We start from the raw sequence: 19175 nt of genomic DNA on the forward strand, positions 1-19175 counted from the left end.
AATTCAACGAAGTGCCTGGTACAGGTCCATACACAAAAATCAATGGTTTATGTAACACCAAACAAAAAAATGATTACATTTTAAAAATCAACACCATTTACAACAGCGTCAAAAAACATAAACTACTTAGGAATAAACTTAACAAAAGATGTTGGAGACCTCCACACTGAAAACTGTGAAACACAGCTGAGAAAAGTCAGATGTACCAAGTTCCCGGGTGGAAGATTCAAAATTAAGGTATCATTTATCTAGAAATACATTCAACACAGTCCTGACCAAAATGCCTGTGAGCTTTTTGTAAATACTGACAGGCTGATTCTAAATTTATATGGGAATGAAAAGATCTTATAGTTGAATAATATTGAAAAAATAGTCAATCTTGAAAAGAAACAAGGCTGGAAAACTTACACGGCCTGAATTTAAGACTCACTATAAAGCTACAGTGTGGTATTGGCATAAGGATGAATAAACACATCAAGGAAACAAACAGGGTCCAGAAATAGACCCATACTTATCTGGTCAATTGATTTTTGGCAAAGGTGCCGAAGTAAAATTCAATAGGGAGAGGGAAGTCCTAACAACAAATGGTATAGAACCACTAGATATCCTTCTGGATTCAAGTGAGCCTGGACTCCTAGCTTACGCACAAAAATTAATTCAACATAGACCACAGACCCAAAAACAAGAATTGAAACTATAGAAAATAAGAGAGTATCTTGGGGCGCCTGGGTGGCTCAGATGGTTAAGCATCTGCCTTCAGCTCAGGTCATGATCTCAGGGTCCTGGGATCGAGCCCCACATCAGGCTCCCTGCTCAGCGGGAAGCCTACTTCTCCCTCTCCCTCTACTGCTCCCCCTGCTTATACTCTCTCACTCTCTCTGTTGAGTAAATAAATAAAATCTTTAAAAAAGGGGGGGGGGAGTATCTTTGCTGTCAAGGGGAGACAAAGATTTTTAGACAGGACACAAAAGAAATAACTACAAAAAACGCAAATTTGGGGCGCCTGGGTGGCTCAGTTGGTTAAGCGACTGCCTTCGGCTCAGGTCATGATCCTGGAGTCCCTGGATCGAGTCCCGCATTGGGCTCCCTGCTCGGCAGGGAGTCTGCTTCTCCCTCTGACCCTCCTCCCTCTCATGCTCTCTGTCTCTCATTCTCTCTGTCTCAAATAAATAAATAAAATCTTTAAAAAACACAAATTTATAAATTAAACTTCATCAAAACAAAAAAACTTTGGCTCATCAAAACCCAGGGCTAAAAAAATGAACAGACAAGGGGCGCCTGGGTGGCTCAGTCGGTTAAGTGTCCGACTCTTGGTTTTGGCTCAGGTCATGGTCTCATGGGTCCTGGGATTGAGAGCCGTGTCAGACTTCGCCCTCAGCACGGAGTCTGCTTGGGATTCTCAATCCCTCTCCCTCTCTGCCCCTCCCCCCACTCATATGCTCTCTCTCTCTCAAATAAATAAATCTTAAAAAAAAAAAAAAGGACAGACAAGGCAAGCAAACAATGAGAAAAAAATATTTGTAAAACGTTAAGTTGCAAAGGACTCGTATCCATGACTTTTATCCTACCACTCAAAAAGAGAAAAAAAAAAAGAAAATACACCAATAACCAAATAACACATGAAAACTTGTTCACCATCATTAGTCATCAGCAAAATGCAAATTACAAGCATAATGAGACACCACTACACACCCACTAGAATGGCTAAAATTAAAAAGACTAATCACATGGAAGTGTTGTGAGGGCGCAGAGAAACCCAGCTCTCAAACCCTGATGCCAGGAACGTAACCTTGCACGGCCACCACGGGGAAAGGTGCAGGTGGGTCTCAGAGGCCCAACGGCTCATCTTCCCTTTGACCTAACAATTCCACTCCTGGGTATTTACTGAAGACAAATGAAAATACTGTTCATAATGGAACCTCCCTCACAAGAGGGGAGGCCCTAGGCAGAGTCGGGGGAGGAAGGCAGGCTGGCAGGGGAAAGTTCTAGAAAGTCCTCTCAGCGGGAGGTGTGCTACACACGTGTATCCCTCCGTCAAAACTGCACAATGAAGATGAGCACCTTTCAGTGTAACTTGAAAGCAAATAAACAAAAAGAATTTTAAGAGAACACAATCGGACTGGCGGACAGGGTGTGGTACTTGTTAAAGCCAGGTGATGGGAAGCTGGGGGCTCACTGCCCCATTTCCAGTTTTGTTGAACTTTTAGGAAGTTAACAAAACGTCCCCTGCAGCTAAGAGCGAGACCAAAGACCAACAGAAGACACGGCTCGGTGAGGAAGCAACCGCTGGCCAGCACCCACTGGGGGCCCTGAAGCTGCTGCCCGCCCCACAGCCCCGCTGCGGCGTGCTGAGGGACGCACACCCACTCGCTGGCCCTGAAAGCCCCACAACCCACCTGCCCAGCCATCGTCAGCGTCTGCGTCCAGGTCGTCCAGGCCCTTCAGGTTTTCGGCGTTGATGATCGTGGGCCGCGGCGCCCGTCCCACCAGCTGCCTCAGCGGGCGGATGGGGCGAGTCGTTCCCAGCCTGCTTTCTTTTCTGACGAGGGCGAGAAGAGTAAAGATCTGGCCTCACGTCAAGTATACAGATGGAAGCACAACCCAATACTTTTCCCAAAAATAAGTCCTACATTGCCAAGGTTCATGGTTGCATTTAATATTTAAATCGTCTCCTTTTAAAAGAAACCTATAACGAACAAACACATCCCGGAGAAGTTCTGCCCCGTTCTGCACTTTTATACACTCAGTACTAACGCCTAGGGCAGCAGTCACAAACGCGTGCCAACACGTCAACTCTTGTCAGAAACGTACAATCCTAACCCAGCCTCGTCCAGCTCCGGATCCCAGCCACCCCACACATCCTGCAGCTCAGAGTTGGTTTTCAGGTCCACTGTGGCCTCCAGAAGACAAAGCACCTTCAAACGTCAGCCCATTATCTCGTGCAGTGCCCCCAAGTGGGGGCACGCTCGATAACACAGGAGCCTTACCCATCTTGGTCATTCATCTGGAACTGTCTAAAAGGAACACGGGGTTCAAGACGGAGCTGGGGAAGGGGAAAAGATCCTCGTTCCACTGTACCCTGGTTCTCGGATGACTGCGGTGAACACATCTGAAACATAACATCAATGAACAGGATTTTCTGGTAATGGCTCACGTGCTAAGTTCCGCTTGCATTCAAATTCGTTTTGGAAAATGGAAACTGGGAAGAAGAGACAAGCAAGTCTTGGAACTGCCCAGTTAACCCTACCCCCGTATCCCCCATCTCTTTCATGCCGTCAGGAAGCACACCTGGGGACTTGCGATGTCGTAGGCAATGCCTGCCTCTCCTTTCGCTAAAGAACCAAAGGCTAAAATAATACCCACATCACCAGGGAAAGAAGCCAAAGACCCTCAAGACTTGAAAAGGGGGAGAGAAAAATGCAGAAGTAATGGACTCGTCCAAGGTAGGGCATATCAGGGCAAAGACATTGGGAGGAGAACCGAGGTGGACATTCAACCACTTAGAGGAGGTTCTGCTGGACACGAGCAATCCAACTTCATGGGAAAAAAAAATGCATACTCTGAAAACTTACAAAAGCAGGAAGCATGTCATGGTATGTAGGTGGGTGGTATACATTTCCCATGAACTGTGAAGCCCCTTTTCGGACAGGCTGAGCCGGGCGGAGAGAGGGGTCCTTAGAATCGCTGGTACATGCCGAGGAGGGGGCTCCGTCTCCCGCACTTGAGTTCCTGCTGCCCAGCTCAGTTGGGGAGGCGCTCAGAGACGTGGCAGAAATTATGTTTCGCCCACCGCCCTCCCTCCAGCTTGTCACATCTGGAAATTGAAAGGGGGCAAAAGGGGAAAGAGGAGGGGGGAGGAGGGATTGTGTGAGGTTCTGAAGGTCAAGGGACCCCCTCATTCACCAAAAACAAAAACAAAAAACCCAAAAGTGAAGAGTCAAGTGGTCGAATCTGTCAGGGAAGGTGGAGGGCAGACACCTGACCAATGAGTATGAACTTGCTGTGGGAAGTCTGGTTGTAAGAGAAATACAAAACAAGGTCCACTCACAGAGAAAACAAGTGTAAACAAGACATGGTCTTCGTTAATTAACAGAAACCACATACACCCACAGATCTAACACACGAAGAAATCAGGACACAGCCTCGATGAAAACAGCCTGGGGTTAATTTCTCCCACAAATACTGACCCATCAGGATCAGCACTAGGCTCAGCACTGGGCTTTACATTAAAACTGGAGTAAGTCCTGGGGCACGTGGCTGGCTCAGTCGGTAGAGTGTGTGACTCTTGACCTTGGGGTTGTGAGTTTGAGCTCCATGTTGGGTGTAGAGATTACTTAAAACTAAAACCTTGAAAACGGGTGTAAGTCCTGACATGTTTCAACTCTGTTTCTCAGTGACGCCTCTGGTCAGAGATTTCGCAGCTCTTAAGGTAAAGCAGAGCCCCTCGCCCTCCAAGTGGGGGTGTAGGAGGATCTGTGGCCCTACCCACCAGGCCTTCACCCCCACTCCTGCTCAGGCTCAGGGTGCTCTCCTGCAGGTCACAGACCTGCCAACCTATCTATCTTTTCAAGATGATGTGTCCCGCTGCCAAATTTAACAAGATCTGGGGGAATCAGATGAGCCCGCCCCTTCTCAGTCAATGTCTGGTTAGGAGTTGAAGCACGAAGTCCCTGAGTACTTGACCCCCAAGAGAACGAGACACAGCACAGGAGCCACAAAACCAGGGCTGGGTCCCAGCAATTCAAGCACCTTGCACGCAATCTTGGGCGAATGCTATGGTCACCGCTCTGGCCACACCTGCTCCATCTTCTCAAATGAGGAGATGCAACTGATCCCAGAAGCTGCTTCTAGTTCTAAATTTTTGTGGTCCTACAGAGCAGCTCATTTTAATCCCAGACAGCTACCCAATGCTTGGCTTGAGGAATTCGGTTACATTATTTGGAGCAGACAAAATAAGCCAGCACAGGTCACTGAAAAGGTAGCATGCGCCATTTAAGAGTCATCTCGTGATCGTTTCATTTACAGGGTATCACTTCTGACACTGAGATGCTTCGCGGATTAAGACAAGTGGACAGAAGTCCCTCATGTTTCAAGACCTAATCAAACCCTCCCTTCCCCCACCCACCCCCAAACAAACAAAAAAACATGAACCATTTCACCAACATCTTAATCTCTCACCTCTTGAGGCCATTAAAATACACATGTATTACTTGTAAGTTCTGCTCCACAATCCTGTCAACTCCTTGGCCAGACCCCAGAGGACAGGACCATGGAGACAAGTCCTAGGCTGGCTACAAACAATCCCCAGAGGAGCATGTTAAAATACAGAGATTCTAATTTGGCTGGGGAGGGAGGAGGGCCGGAAATCAGACTTTTTAACAAACTCCTCAAAGGCTCCTGACAGGATTCGGCTAGAGCAAAGAAACACTGGCTTAGAAAACAGACTCCTGAATCAGGTACGAAGTGAACGGGCCCTTGGTCTGTCTTTGCCCTGAGCAAAGCAGAACAGAACAGAACAAATGTCTGATGACAGAGGGGGAAGCAGACAGGCCTGGTTCAACCCGAAGGATGAGAAAGGGGGAGTCCTCTACAGACCAGCCTAGGGAGTAAGTCCCACAGAGGCAGGGAACAGGGTCAGTAAGCAAGCTTTGCAGGCAGAGAGCCTGGGGCTCGGGAGCACCAGCTTGTTGAGAGCATGTGTGCTTCTAAGAGGCAGAAAGGCAAAAGGAGGAGGACAGCCACTGTTCCCACATGTGCCCAGACAGGGACCACAGTGCACTTACTCTGAGGGCGGAGGCTTGGTCCTGGCCCATACGACAGATCGAAGACGCCCCTTTCCTTGCCAGCCTTGTCCTGCCCTCCAGCTGCTTTCAGCGTCGGAAACTCCTCGGGAGAGAAGGATAACAGTCGGCTTGAGCCCCTTAAACCTGCCGAGAAAAGCAGAGGACCCGGTGAGGGGCACTGACGGGCATCAACAGCTGTCGGCTTTAGCAGCCCCACGGGTCAGGAGCCACGCTGCCTGGAGCAGGCTCCTGCTGAGTGTGTCCCATCTGCACGGGACAAGGAGAGCAAGACGCAGAAGGCCTGCAGGGGCTGGGACAGCAGATCACAGTCGCTCCAGCCCAGATCCTTCTCCTTGCCTCCCCAAGGCCTCCACCCCAGATCCACCCTCATTAGCAATAAACATTTCACTCCTGCAAGCCTGGGATCTGTTCCTTCCTTTGCTCTCCCATCCACTCCCTGATGCTATAGGCTCCTCAGAGAAGAAACCCTTCTTTAACTTTCTGGGAGCACTCAGCACCGGGAACCTGAAATCATCTTTTAGACGGATGGCTAATAATAAATGGTGCATTTTAGGGTCCAGTGGGATCTGCTGCTTGTATCTGGACCAAATGCCCAGCACCCTATAAACTTAACACGACAGTTACAACGTCCTGCTGTGATATGCCTTGTTCCTTCGACGAGAAAGCCAAATTTCCCCCCCAGGTATTCTTCTTAGCACCACTGATCCACGGACCCGTGAACTAAGGCGGGCTTGGCCAGAAACATGCAGCTGGGATTAGTGCAGACGCACAAGGCAGCAACCCACTCACTGCCCCACTTAGCGAAAAGGTCCAGGGTCAAAAACACCTGCCAGGGTGACAACGGGACACATTCCTCAGCGATGATTAACCTGAGAGATGATCTCCAAGCGTCACAAAGGAGTCCTGCTGCTCTGTGAAGGGGGACTTCGACTCTCAGAGTCACTTGGACACGTTCAAAACCCACTGGCAAGGATGAAATATGGAAGTCGTGCCTTAAAAATACACATCTGAAGCTTAAAAACAAACACTCGGTACTTTTTTCTGCCTCAGCTGTCACGAAGGTCTTGCTCTATCCGTGGATTAAACTCACCCTCCACAGGTAAGAAAGAGGGAAGAACTCAAAATCTCAAACCAAAGCAGTAGCAGAGGGTCCCCCACCAATCCCCTATGCCACGTGGTCCCTGCGCGAAGGTCCCAGGTGGAGCCATCAGTGGGTCCCGCCGCCCCATCGGAGCCCACGAGCCTCGGGCGTCAGCCCACACCAGTCAGGCCCCCGGGGGCTGGTCCAGGTGAAACAGGCCCAACGACCATCTTCTACAAGGAGGGGTCTATCAATTCAGGAAGAGCCCTTCCGAAGCAGAGCCAGGAACATGTTTGTGGGCCTCACTGCCAAGTGCCCACCGCCCCGACGGCACCTCGGGCCTGTGACCCCCGTTCCCACCCCCGCCCAGGCCCAGGACATGTCTGTCCCTCCTCCTGGGCTCCTGGGTTCTGCCATCTCCAAGACGAGCGATCAGACGTTCACAGAGGATTTTGTCATGTTTTGGAATTATTTTCTAGACCACGTCTTATTTTTTTATAGGAAACAGAATCACAAGGTTCAAAAGTAAGAAGCCGTAAAAAGGTATGAACAGATGACGCCTCCCCCCCCCCGCCCACCGCCTACTTCCGACGCCCTCAGAAACAGGCTGCTTCCAGCTCCACTCCCTCCCTTCCTCTGAGGCTCCCTTCCAGACTCTTCTCTAATGCACATACATGTTTTAGAAGTAGATTTTCCCTCATCTGAATTTTTTTCATGAATAGTAGTAACATACCGTACGTACTACTCCACACTTTTTTTCATTTAAGAATGTATCTTATAACCTAGGGATCTTGCCAGATCCATGTAAAAATGCTTTTTTTCCTTATAGGCAAGTAGTATTTCATTAAAGCACCCAAATCTGGTGGACATGTCAAGTGATTATTCCCAATCTTTTGCTGTTATAATGTTGCAAGGAGTATCCTGTACATATGTCCTTTCTCACAGGGGCAAAGATCATTCTAGGGGGTTTCCACACAACGGAACTGCTAGGTCGAAGGGTGTGCATATCAGTGTTTGGATAATGGCCAAGCTGCCCTCCACGGGGGTTGTGCCAATTTACACTAGGATTTTTTTAACCTCTGTAGTTTTTTTTTTTTAAGATTTTATTTATTTATGAGAGAGAGAGAGAGAGAGCACGCACAAGCAGGGGGAGCAGCAGGCAGAGGGAGAAGAGCCCAATGCGGGGGTTCTAGGGGGCTAGATCCCAAGACCCGAGCCAAAGGCAGAAGCCTAACTGACTCAGCCACCCAGGCCCCCCTATAGTTCTTTTTAAACACAAATTAATACATTTGATTTACTTAAAAAAAGTTCTAGCCTTACAGAATAAAGGCTTTCGAAAGCAAGGACTACTGTGAAAACAACCTAGTGAGTGCTCTTTATAAAGCCTCTTTAAAGACCTAATTGTAGGGGACTGAGACACGTCTTGCCCCCTCTATCTCACCCTACAGACTGGAGCATAAAGCTCCCTTACAGACGGGACAGACGCAGGCCGAGCTCTCCTGCCCTGAGCTCCCCTGGAGGAGCTGGTGCTTGACAACACTCGGCACACTGCTGCCTGATGTGTCATTCCCCACCAGAGACCGAGGACAGAGCCTCCGGCCACGCAGAAGGGGCACGTGCACTGGGCAAGGCGGGGAGGGGGGGGTGGGGGGGGTTCGGGGCAGGCAGGACGTTAGCTGTTTTTCTACGCAAGCTACAGAAGGTGGCAGCCGAAGCCTCGGCTGTCGCACGGAGAAGGTGCCGCCAGGACCGGGGGTTAGAGGGTACGCAAAGCAGCCAGAGAGTGCTCTTCGCAGGAGAAAGGGCAATCATGGGCTCCCACTCCCACCAGCAGCCCCCTCCTTCCAGCATCATCCAGTTTGGTCCACACAGTGTGCTAGAAATACTCGAGCAAACAGTGACAAATTAGGAGGGCTCATGTAGAAAAATCTGGACTTTTGGCTTCTCTCAAAAAGCGCCCACTGAGCCTGGGCCTGCCTTCTCTGAGGGCTGCTGTCACCGGAGGTGGGCAGAGTCTGGCCGCGCTCTCGGCCTGCCTGGGAAGCCGTCAGATGGGCCACTGAGCGGTCCCTGAAAGCCGAGCACCTCCTCCCGCCGCTCTCCCCGTCCCCGCTGCGGAGCGGCTCTGCCTGGCGAGACCTCTCGAGTCGGGCATGACACAAACGGTAACAAGTACCGTGTAAGCCACGAATGCTCTGGTGTCACCGTCCAAAAAGCAAGCAGCTCAATTCCCAGGCCCGAGCTCGGCTCACGCCACACCACGCGACACCTCCTCCTCGCAGGCCCGGGAGAGACAAAGTGGACGCACGTCAGCCACACTGCTGAGCAGGTCTCAACTCCCCCGGCAGCACAGCCGAGACAGAGAGCGGCAGGGCCAGTGTCCAGCCTCCCCACACACCTCAGGAGGAATGTCTTGACTAATAGCATTCACGGAAATCAAAGAGCCGACAAGCCTTGCGGAGTCAGTGCTCCCACCCCTGGGGCAGAGGGAAAGGCTCCACTGAGCAGAAGCTCACTCAGGTGAGGGCTTCCACAAAGCTTTAAGCCAAGAGCTGCCACAACCCAAGGGGAACAGTCCAGAAAAGGTACTTGTCCCTCCCACACACCCAGCCCAACACCACCTACCCACACTTACCACCTTCGTGTCCTGCTGGCTTTCCATTCAGCTGTGCCCATGACTTTGGTCCACCTGGCACTGAATTTGTGTTCTGAAAGAAGGAAGGAAATGAGAACAAAGCCAGCCCAACTGGCCTGCTTTCCTCCCAGCTTCCCACCTGTGCAGCGGTCTGAGCGTCAGGAGCTGCCAGGCCCACAGCACAGGTGAGGAGCGGGACGGAGGGCATGGCCAGCTCACGCAGCTGGTCCCACAGCAAAGCCAGGACTCAAGCCCACATCCCCTTCATGCTGCACTCCAGAACATACTGTCAGGTCGCCTCTCGCGCCCACACAGCACTACTGTGCCTCGCTCCAGAGATAAATACCAGACCCCAATTCTAGTATGTGTCTCAAAAATCACGTGCCCTTGGGGCGCCTGGGTGGCTCAGTCGGTTGAGCAACTGCCTTCGGCTCAGGTCATGATCCTGGAGTCCCGGGATCGAGTCCCGCATCGGGCTCCCTGCTCGGCGGGGAGCCTGCTTCTCCCTGTGACCCTCCCCCCTCTCATGTGCTCTCTCTCTCATTCTCTCTCTCAAATAAATAAATAAAATCTTTAAAAAAAAAAAAATCTTAAAAAAAAAAATTCTAGGGCGCCTGGGTGGCTCAGTTGGTTAAGCGACTGCCTTCGGCTCAGGTCATGATCCTGGAGTCCCAGGATCAAGTCCCGCATCGGGCTCCCTGCTCGGTGGGGAGTCTGCTTCTCCCTCTGACCCTCCCCCGTCTCACGCTCTATCACATTCTCTCTCTCAAATAAATAAATCTTTAAAAAAAAAAAGAGGAGTCCTCCTTCAAAAGGTCTACTTAAAAAAAAAAAATCACGTTCCCCTGCCAGCAAAGGAGAGCTAGCACAAGAAAGCTGGCGCGCCTCATCTTTCACCGGATGGGCCACCACGCCGCTTTCCGTTAATTACTGTCATTCTACAAGGCACAACTACTCAAGTGAGGACTTCCTCTTCCACTAACCTGGGCTCGCCAGGCTCGCACGCAATCCTAGCAGCTAACCCAGGAGCTAACAGTGCCGAAAGCTCACAGCAGGCGAGGTGTTATGCTAGGCACACCCCGCCGGAGCAAATCCTCCCACACCCTGGGAAGGTTCTAGTCCTATCCCAACCGAGGCTCAGAAAGGAGTGGCCAGTCCCAATTAGGAGGGCAGGACCAGGGCTTTGTCCCCACTCGGCCTGCATCCCAAGCCCCGTCAAGTCCCCAGCCACTGAGTCCAATGCTTTCCCAACAGCATTCAACCTAGCAGCCTTCCCCCTCCAACGGAAGGTAAAAACGCACGAAACAAAGCTGGTGCAGCATGACATTTCAGCACTTACTGGGTCAAACGTCACATTAAGTAATGACTCTTTCCCGCCCAGCACAGCCACCCGCACCACCACACTCAGGGCACACGGCTGCAGAACTGACTAGATCTCACAATCCATTCATTTACCAGGAGTTGCTCTGGGATTTACCTGAGTGCTCTGGGATGGCCACAGGCCCCTGAGACTGGCCGGCCCCCCGGGAAGCACAGAGGCCCCAAGGCCCCACAGCCTCCCACTCGGTGTCTGCAGCCCTCGCCCACCAAAGGCACCAAATGGGAAGACAATGGCTCAGGGCTGAGCAGCGGTCCTAATGTTGCCATCAGAGTTCCTGGTGCGCCTCTGACAAGAGCAGAAGTGCTGTCGGGCCTCCGGGGCGAGGCTTTAGAGGCTGGGGAACACCGGGAGTCCCTTCTCATGGCCACCCCGTGGGAAAAGCTGAGCCCCGGGCAGGGCGACCAGCACGCTGGCCCCGGGCCGGGGCTCTGACCCTCCGCAGATGCCAGGAGCATGCCAGGCCCTGCCCAGACTCTGCAGTCCCGGGGGACAGGACAGATCCACTTCCAGCCACTCCCAAGGTGAGTCTGACCTACAGCAAGGGCTGCAAGACCCAGGCTCCCCCAATCTCTTAGCTTCCAACTCCAGGACACAGATCCGGACTCAACTCCGTGCTCTGACTGGGCGCCAGGTACTGGTGGATTCAGGCCAAGGAACACGGGAGCTTCGTGTGAATGTGGGCTTCTTTTACCTTTTCCTTTAATTTCAAAAGCACAGTTCAGTGTTGGGTGGGGGAGGGTGCCCTTCTGATGCCCAGGGGGCAGTACAAAATGAAAACACAGTAGTGCAGGTTGTTTTCCAGAGAGCTGCTGAGTGCTAGGTACCTATCTACACATCTTGTGGTCTTCTAAAAAATCTGTAGACGTCTCATCTGGATTTCCAGCTACCAGCTAAGCGTATCCTCCTGCTGATCCATGAAACCCACAGACAGACTCCGATGGACAATACATTATGAGCCCTTGCTTAAATCCTGACTTTCTGTTTAGGAAAACACTATTTATTCATTTATTTTTAAGATTTTATTTTTTAAGTAATCTCTATACCCAACACGGGGCTTTAACTCACAACCCCAAGATCAAGAGCTGCATGCTCCACCGACTAAGGCAGCCAGGCACCCCCAGGAGAACACTTTACATGCATCAACAAATAAAGGGTCATAGGTCAGTATTTCCCGAAGTTGTTCTTAGAGACGCTAGTCTCTGAAGACGGTCCCTCAGACAGGTTTCCTAGGACAGATGGGTTCCGGGAGCACCATCCGCTAAGTCTTCGTAGAGTCACAGCACACGCGAACCCACTGAAGACACTGACGAGAAGTCGGACAGTAAAGGAGCTCTTGCTTAACTTTGTTTTTCAACTCACCTGACCCCCGAACCTTCCTGTGACCTGACCGGTCCCCATGGAGCACAGCGGGGGACCCTGATCTGGCCTGTGGCTCACCCCCGTGACCTCGCCTGAAGGCAAGTCACCAGAAAGCTAATTAGCTGTCTGTACTCTGTTCTGGATCTGGGGGGTCTTTCTCCAAAAGCCGCAGATTCAAGGCACCTCACGGGACCCCGACAATGTCCCGTGCTCCTGTCCCACGGCCCCCCGCCAGGCTCGCCTCTGGAAGGAGCGGGGCACGCGGCACCTACCTCCTGGCTGCTCGACTGTGTCGGCTTCTGTAAGCTGGAGACAGGCCTCTGCAAACCCGGCTGCGGCAGCAACTCCGGCGGCGGAGAGCCCGTCACACTGGAACTGGACAAGGCAGGGGGCGCGGGGCTCAGAGGGGTGGGCGCGCGGGCCCCCCTGCGCCCGCCGGAGCCTCGGCAGCAACACGGGAGCTCCCCAGCAGACTCTCACGCCGCAGAGCCCATGAGACGCCGGGCCCCCTCCGAGGCCTGGCCGCTGCCGGGCAGGACAGTCGTCGGCGCCCTGGCAGAGCCGCTCCTGCACAACCCGGGAGCCCACCGTGAGCTGGAGGGACTGCCAACAGGGAAACCGAGTCAGCAAGGGAAGGGGCTCGGAGCCCCAGACTCTGACCAAGAGCTCACGGCAGTGCAGGGGGCTGATGGCTTTGAGATGTGATTTTTCTCCTGGCTTATAAAAGAAATATGTGCCCAGAATAAAAATAAATGTGTAAATATATATAACACAGAATTTGTCACGATCTCATCCTCCAGAGTGAAACGCCAAGCAGATTTTGCTATATATATATTAGCATAGTATTTTTTTAACATGAGTGGGATAACACCACACACACAATTCGTAGCTTTTGTACTTAACGTATCTACCGTGCTTTCAGGACAGCACACGGATCTACCTCTTTGTTTTAGAGACACAGTACAACTGGATGGGCCCCCATCCCCAATTTTTTTTCCCATTACTGGCAAAATTTCAAAGAGCACTTCTTAATACGTATCTTTGCACACTTCTGCATCATTCAGTAGTCTAAGAGGCTCTGGAGTTTACAAGGTATGGCCCAGGCGCCCTCCAAAGAAGACTGTGTCAGTCGATACTCAACGAGGGGCCGTGAGGAAGATGTCTGCTCCCCCAGAGCCTTCTGGGCACTTGTTCCACCGAGGAGACCCGAGGAGGGCAGCAGTCCGTCAGCCAGTCTCCCCCGATGCCGGGGGCTCACCAGTAAGCTGACCCCAAATGCTACTCACACACATACGCTGCTGGGGTTGACACGACCCAAGGAACCCAGCGTGCAGCACGACTACAAAATGAAGGCCCTAATGTCCTTTCACATTACCTTCTACCTACAACAGAAGCTTCTATGTAGTGTCGCTCTTGTGTTCTCCAAACCTAAGCACAGAGTCCCAGCAGTGGTGGCCCTCACCCCATCACCTCCCTGAGACTCTGAGGGAGGACGAGGCCCAGGGGAACAGAGGACCAGCGCCTGGGGTCCACGGCCTCGTCCAGTGCCCCGTCCCGACCTTCCCCTGGCTGACGTGCTGCGGCACGGCCTGATCCCTTCTGCGCCAGTAACGGCAGGACCCCACAGAAGGAGGGAGTGAGGCCCTGTCCTCGCTCTCTGGAACTTCCCGTGGCGGAGGCAAAGCAGGACTTATGTTGAAATGTACAACATCCACGTCATTACAGGGTCTGTAGCATCTGCCATCCGAACAGAATGACAGCAGCAGCTCACACCTGCCACACACCTTCTCCGTGCCAGGTACCTGACCTGCGGCAGCTCGCCTATTTCCCACAACCACCCAGGACAGGGGAGCTCACAAATCAAATCCCTCTCCAGGTTCCAGAAAGCTAGTAGGAAGTGGCCTGGCTGATCCTAACAGTCAGGCCTTACCGTCAACCTGTATGACTCCTAAACAAACGGTTAGAAAATTTTTAAAAACAGCTTTTCAGACTCTACTTTGGTTATTACTCCTTTATGCTCATGTGACTGAACCATGTGCTCACTCTCTACATGTTGTCTGAAGTAACTGCAGGCAAGTTTTACAGAAGCCGCCACGGCCGGGGCGTCTGGGTGGCTCAGCCGGTTGAGCGGCCAACTCTTGGTGTCGGCTCAGGTCATGATCTCAGGGTTGTGAGACCGAGCTCTGCGTCCGGCTCTGCGCTGAGCCTGGAGCCTGCTGGACTCTCTCCCCCTCTACTCCTCCTCCTCCCCCTCCCACCCCCGCACTCGCACGCGCACTCCCTCTCTCTAAAAAAAGTTATCATGGCCATTTCCGGCAAGAGAAAAGGACACGGGTTGGCAGGCTGTGCTCTAGGTCACTTTGACTCTCTGGATCCCGAGCACCGGCAGCCAGAGCACAAGAGGAGATTGAGGGCAGGAAGACGTATGAGACCAGACTGTGTTGTTCTCACTCCCCGCAGGCAAACCCTAGCAGCAGGTCCTGCCGGCCAGCCTTAGCAAGGTCCTGTCCCTCTCTGGTCCCCTCCCAGCACAAATCCCAAATCCTCCCTCCTCGCCACCCTTATGGCTGGCTGGCGCCCAGCAGAGGAGACTCGCAGTGGAAGGTGGGAGGGAGGGGCCCAGGTCACATGCCCGGGGCAGAGCTGGAACGGGCCCCCAGCAGCCACAACATTTGCTCTGTTGCTCGCATGATTTTTGTGCCAGACCCTGGGCCTCCTAAGGCTCCCGTAAGTGCTGTGCTGGCAGTGGTGGGAGCCTACAGGGAGGCTGCATATCAATCCTGAATAATGAGGATTCTGGATTGTTCGCCTTCATAACTGGGTCTGTTTGGAGCAACTAAGTGCAGCAGTCTTTGTGGAAAGCTGCTGGCCCCGAAGCTGGGAAGACAGCCTCCTCCTCACCCTGGAACCAACAGAAAGGGACTACCGGCAGAATGGAGTGTTCGAGCACCCGCCCCGTCCACAACGGCCCTTCCTGGCTCAGGAACTGGCACCGAGGCATTGCATAAGCTCCTCTGGGGTGATGAGGCCCTTCCTAATAAGGCACAGGGGACACTGGTCACCGGGGACGAGGCAGCCCACAGAAGCCCTGCTGCATCAGCTCCAAAAGCCAGGAAAAACGAGAGCAGGGAGCAAGAAACGACCAAGCAGCGGGAGTCAGGGTGAAAGAAGCTTCCTCTGGGATCTCCCCGGTTCTCCAGCTCTGCACTGCCTTCTGCAGAAGGAAAGGGGGCCACAGCACTCCATGAGGCTCCAGCTCCCCACCCACACCTGCCCCCGCTGCTCTCACCTCTTTGGGTCTTGCTGATCCTGCTTGTTTGCCCATCCCGTTCCGTCCTTGGGAACTATCACGATGTTGGGGTCGTTTCCTCTGTTTTCAGACTTCAAGCTTGGCAGGTTTGCAGGTGGTGGCATGCGCCGGGCTGTGGCAACTTTCCCGAGACTCTGTAAGCCATGTCGAGGAATAACTGCACGAAGAGAGGGGTGGAAACAGACAAGTTTCAGAAGCAAAGAGGCCGGTCAGTCAACTGCTCCTTCAAGCTCTAAGCAATGACGACAAAGACAGCCAAACAGACGCAAGGGGCAGCCTGCGTGCAAACAAACGAAACGGTCTGGGAGCTGCTTCGGCCGCTTAACAAGGCCTTGGCCTTCGCCGAGGCCTCGGAGCCACGGAAGCGGCTGACATCTGTGCCGAGGCTTCCATTTTCCTAGCGGGCAAGAGCAGGTGCAGGGAGTTTATGCCACAGGCAGGGAACCAGGCCCAGACACCTCCGCCCCACGTGGTAACCACCCCTCCTCAAGCTGAGGTTGCTCCGGCCCCGTTGTGGCAGGACAGAAGGGACAGCCTCTGCCAAGCCCCGTGCCAGGCCTGAGCAGGGCCCCTCAACATTCCCCAAATCCTCCCAGGGTATGGATGGTGTCAACAGGATTTTCCCACCAAGCTCCAGAATGTCAGAACCAGGAAGCCTAAGACAGGGTAACTAATGCAAATGAAGTCCCAGTCTACCCCATGGGGGGAAACCGATCCCCGGCTTCCAGGAGATAAGACAGAAGAGGACACAATCCCATGGAAGCAGAGCCAGGATATCCAGGCCCTGAAATCAGACACCAACAGGAGCAGGGGGGCAATTCTGCGTCCCCAGAGCTGCCAGGTGACCACTCCACGCCCAGAAGGCAGTCTGACCAAGCGAATTCCTGGCCTGGGGTTTCTCATGTAAGGGAAAGCGGAGAGAACTGGCCTCACCCCGGTTCTTACCTGAGGATCTGACTGCGTCTACTGATTTTCCTTTATACTTATCAAACAGGCTGAGAGTCGAATACTTGCTTTTCCCATCCTTGCCCTTGGTTATTTGCCCCAAACGATCGGACATTGCGATGAAATGTCATCTAGTAAGGAAATTTTTCTCGGCACCGCTCCCAATCTGCCTTTGAAATGTTAAAAAAAAAAAAGAGCGTTATTCCACCAGAATCCCTGAGGCAGTGGACTGAATTCTTCAGGGATCACGGATCTCCTTGAAGACCTGAAGAAAGCCTTGGATTCTGTCCCTAGAAAAACGCCCTTACCACACACAGGCCGTTCTGCACACATTTAAAGAGCATTTTGTTGTAGGTCCCTCCCCCACCCCCAAAGTTAAGAAGTCCTATTCTGTCTGAATTGACCAGAGTCTACTGCTCACCGATGACACTGAAATGTAAACCTTTCCACAGTGAGTCCTCTTGCCAAGTCAAGGACAGCTCTTCAAGATGGAAAAATAAGTGCTCATCACTGTAGCACATCCATGTAACATCAAAGCTCAGGCAGAGTAGGGGAGGTACAGAACCTGCCTACGGAAAGCTGTTCATTTCAAGGATGAGCAAAACCAAATCAAAGGGTAGCAACCAGAATCAGGAAGCCTTCAGGAACAGCCGGGTGTGTGCACTTCTCAAACCAAAGAACCAGCATCCAGAGAAAAAGCATCTGCTCAGGCAACACAAGCAGGGCTCTCTGGGGTGCAGACTCAGCAGCAGCACCCCCAGGGGCAGACCACGCGGGGGCTCCACTGCCCCCTCCACTTAGAAAATCTTGACAAGATGACCAAGAAGGCAGCTCCTAACCTCTGCCACTTTCTAATTTCCTTCGGGCTTCTACAAGTCCATTAGCATGTTACTCATTCATTCACTCAAATACGAGCGCGTGCTGCCAACGGTGAGTGAGTGCCGCCTGGTAGGGGACTCACCTGGGGACTAAGAGCTTCCACATCTTTTATCCTATACTCAAGAGGTTCTTGGTTATTGTTTCTAAAACTTGATCATGATAAATAAACTTGTAGAAGCGACTATTACTTCCCATTGGAATTCGTGTATGGGGAAGAAAGCTAAAGCATCCACTTAGACATACTGCTAATATGTATGTCAGAGGTACCTGCAAACACTGATATTCGCTGATAATAAAAGGCGCCTGGGGGCAGTAGCCACAGTATGGTTTGCTCTTTTACCCTATTCAGAAGCCATGCAGGCCGGAAGGAACAGCCCCAGTGTGCTGGCAAAGCACTCTGCACCCCCCGGGATGACTTTAAGATAAAATCCTATATATTATGGATTTATGTATTTAAGATAAAATCCTATATATTATGATCCAAGACTTTACATAAAGCACAGGGAGCAACGATCAGTTACAAACTGGGGCCAAAAAAGTGTAACGGGAGAGACAGTGACATCACATACCTCCAGGCTCCCGGAGCCTGGCGCCAGGCCGAAGGCGAACCAAGCTGGTTCTTACACGAAACTGGGTACATCCATCCTTTCATTCGTCTTGAAAATGAATGAAATCTCTAGGAGACTCAGCCTCAGTGAAGACACAAACCACAAACGCTCCCAAGCTTACGTGCCAGAGCCCCCTCTAGTGTGTCTGCCTCACGAGCCCGGAGTGCCCGGAGCAAAGAACGACCACAGACGGAAAATCGCCTGAAGTGTCCAAATCCTGATTCTGGTGCCCTGGGGTTCCATAACACACCGCTTTATCTTTACATCTCGCTCCCGGGAGCTGGCTCCAGGAAGTTTCTGCTCCACGCCCCCAACAGTCATAACTAATAACAGCATTCTTCCCCCACGATGGGCGGTAAGCCCCTCAGGGCAGGAACTGGATTGTATTTTCATCAGAATAACTGGTATTTAACAGGACCTCAAATGTAAATCAGCTTGAAATTCTCCACCAGGATTGGATGAGATCTAACTTTTAGACACTTCTATCAAATCAAAAGATCATTCGGATAGGAACATGAAACCCCCCTGACTATTAACAGAAGCCCTGGAGACTGTCACCATGGTGATGGGGACATGGGGCCCCTGCCTTACAGAGCTCACAGTCTACAACAGGGGACGGCAAACACTGGTCAGCATCCTTTCCAACGGCCTGTTTTTTTATAAGCCCTCAAACTAAGAATGATTTTTTAAAGTCATTTTTCACATTTGTTTTAAAAAACAAAGAATTTGTGACACCCTATGTGGCCCACAATGCCACAAGTAGAAAAAGTTTGCTCACCCTGGGTCTAAAAGGAAGTCTTGAACAAGCACTTTCCAAGGTCTCCAGGTCGGCAATAGCTGGGCAGCCCAGGAGAGGCTCAAGCAGGGGTCAGGGCAGGGCCCCAAAAATGGGAGGGTGGGGAGTGAGCAGGCAGAGCAGGTTACCCCATGGACTGTGATCCAGACACTTAGGGACTTGTCTACTTAGCACTCTTTTCACAAACTCGGGGGGGGGGGGGGAACAACACGCATAACCAAGAAGTTCACATCCTAATTCCCGGAACTCTGACTTCGTTACCTTACACAGCAAAAGGGATTCTGAAGATGTGATTAACATAAGGATCTCGAGATAGGGAGATGATCCTGGATTATGTGGGCAGGCCCACAATAATCACAAGGTCCCTAGAAGGGGGA

The 19175-nt window shown here is 52.0% G+C and overlaps 1 protein-coding gene across 8 annotated transcripts in view; it reads right to left on the minus strand.

Annotated features, from left to right (window-relative positions):
* The window catches only part of PRRC2B (proline rich coiled-coil 2B), a 63389-nt gene extending 44425 nt beyond the window's left edge, over window positions 1–18964 (minus strand). For 4 of the 8 annotated variants that reach the window (XM_035015587.1, XM_035015588.1, XM_035015591.1 and 1 more), the window contains exons 1-8: window positions 16516–18961; window positions 15550–15727; window positions 12533–12635; window positions 9521–9593; window positions 5784–5927; window positions 3573–3814; window positions 2988–3109; window positions 2397–2539 (exon numbers count right to left, since the gene is read on the minus strand). In XM_035015587.1, coding sequence (XP_034871478.1) covers window positions 2397–2539; window positions 2988–3109; window positions 3573–3814; window positions 5784–5927; window positions 9521–9593; window positions 12533–12635; window positions 15550–15727; window positions 16516–16630 — 1120 coding nt within the window. In that variant the 5' untranslated portion in view covers window positions 16631–18961. Of the gene's footprint in view, window positions 1–2396; window positions 2540–2987; window positions 3110–3572; window positions 3815–5783; window positions 5928–9520; window positions 9594–12532; window positions 12636–15549; window positions 15728–16515 lie in introns of all 8 variants that reach the window. The other 4 variants (XM_035015593.1, XM_035015592.1, XM_035015589.1 and 1 more) reach the window with 3 other exon arrangements.
* Window positions 18965–19175: the final 211 nt, after the last annotated feature.

The sequence above is a fragment of the Mirounga leonina genome, unplaced genomic scaffold (genome assembly GCF_011800145.1).
Source record: "Mirounga leonina isolate KUSES-001 unplaced genomic scaffold, KU_Mleo_1.0 Mir_170, whole genome shotgun sequence".
Taxonomy (NCBI): Eukaryota; Metazoa; Chordata; class Mammalia; order Carnivora; family Phocidae; genus Mirounga; species Mirounga leonina.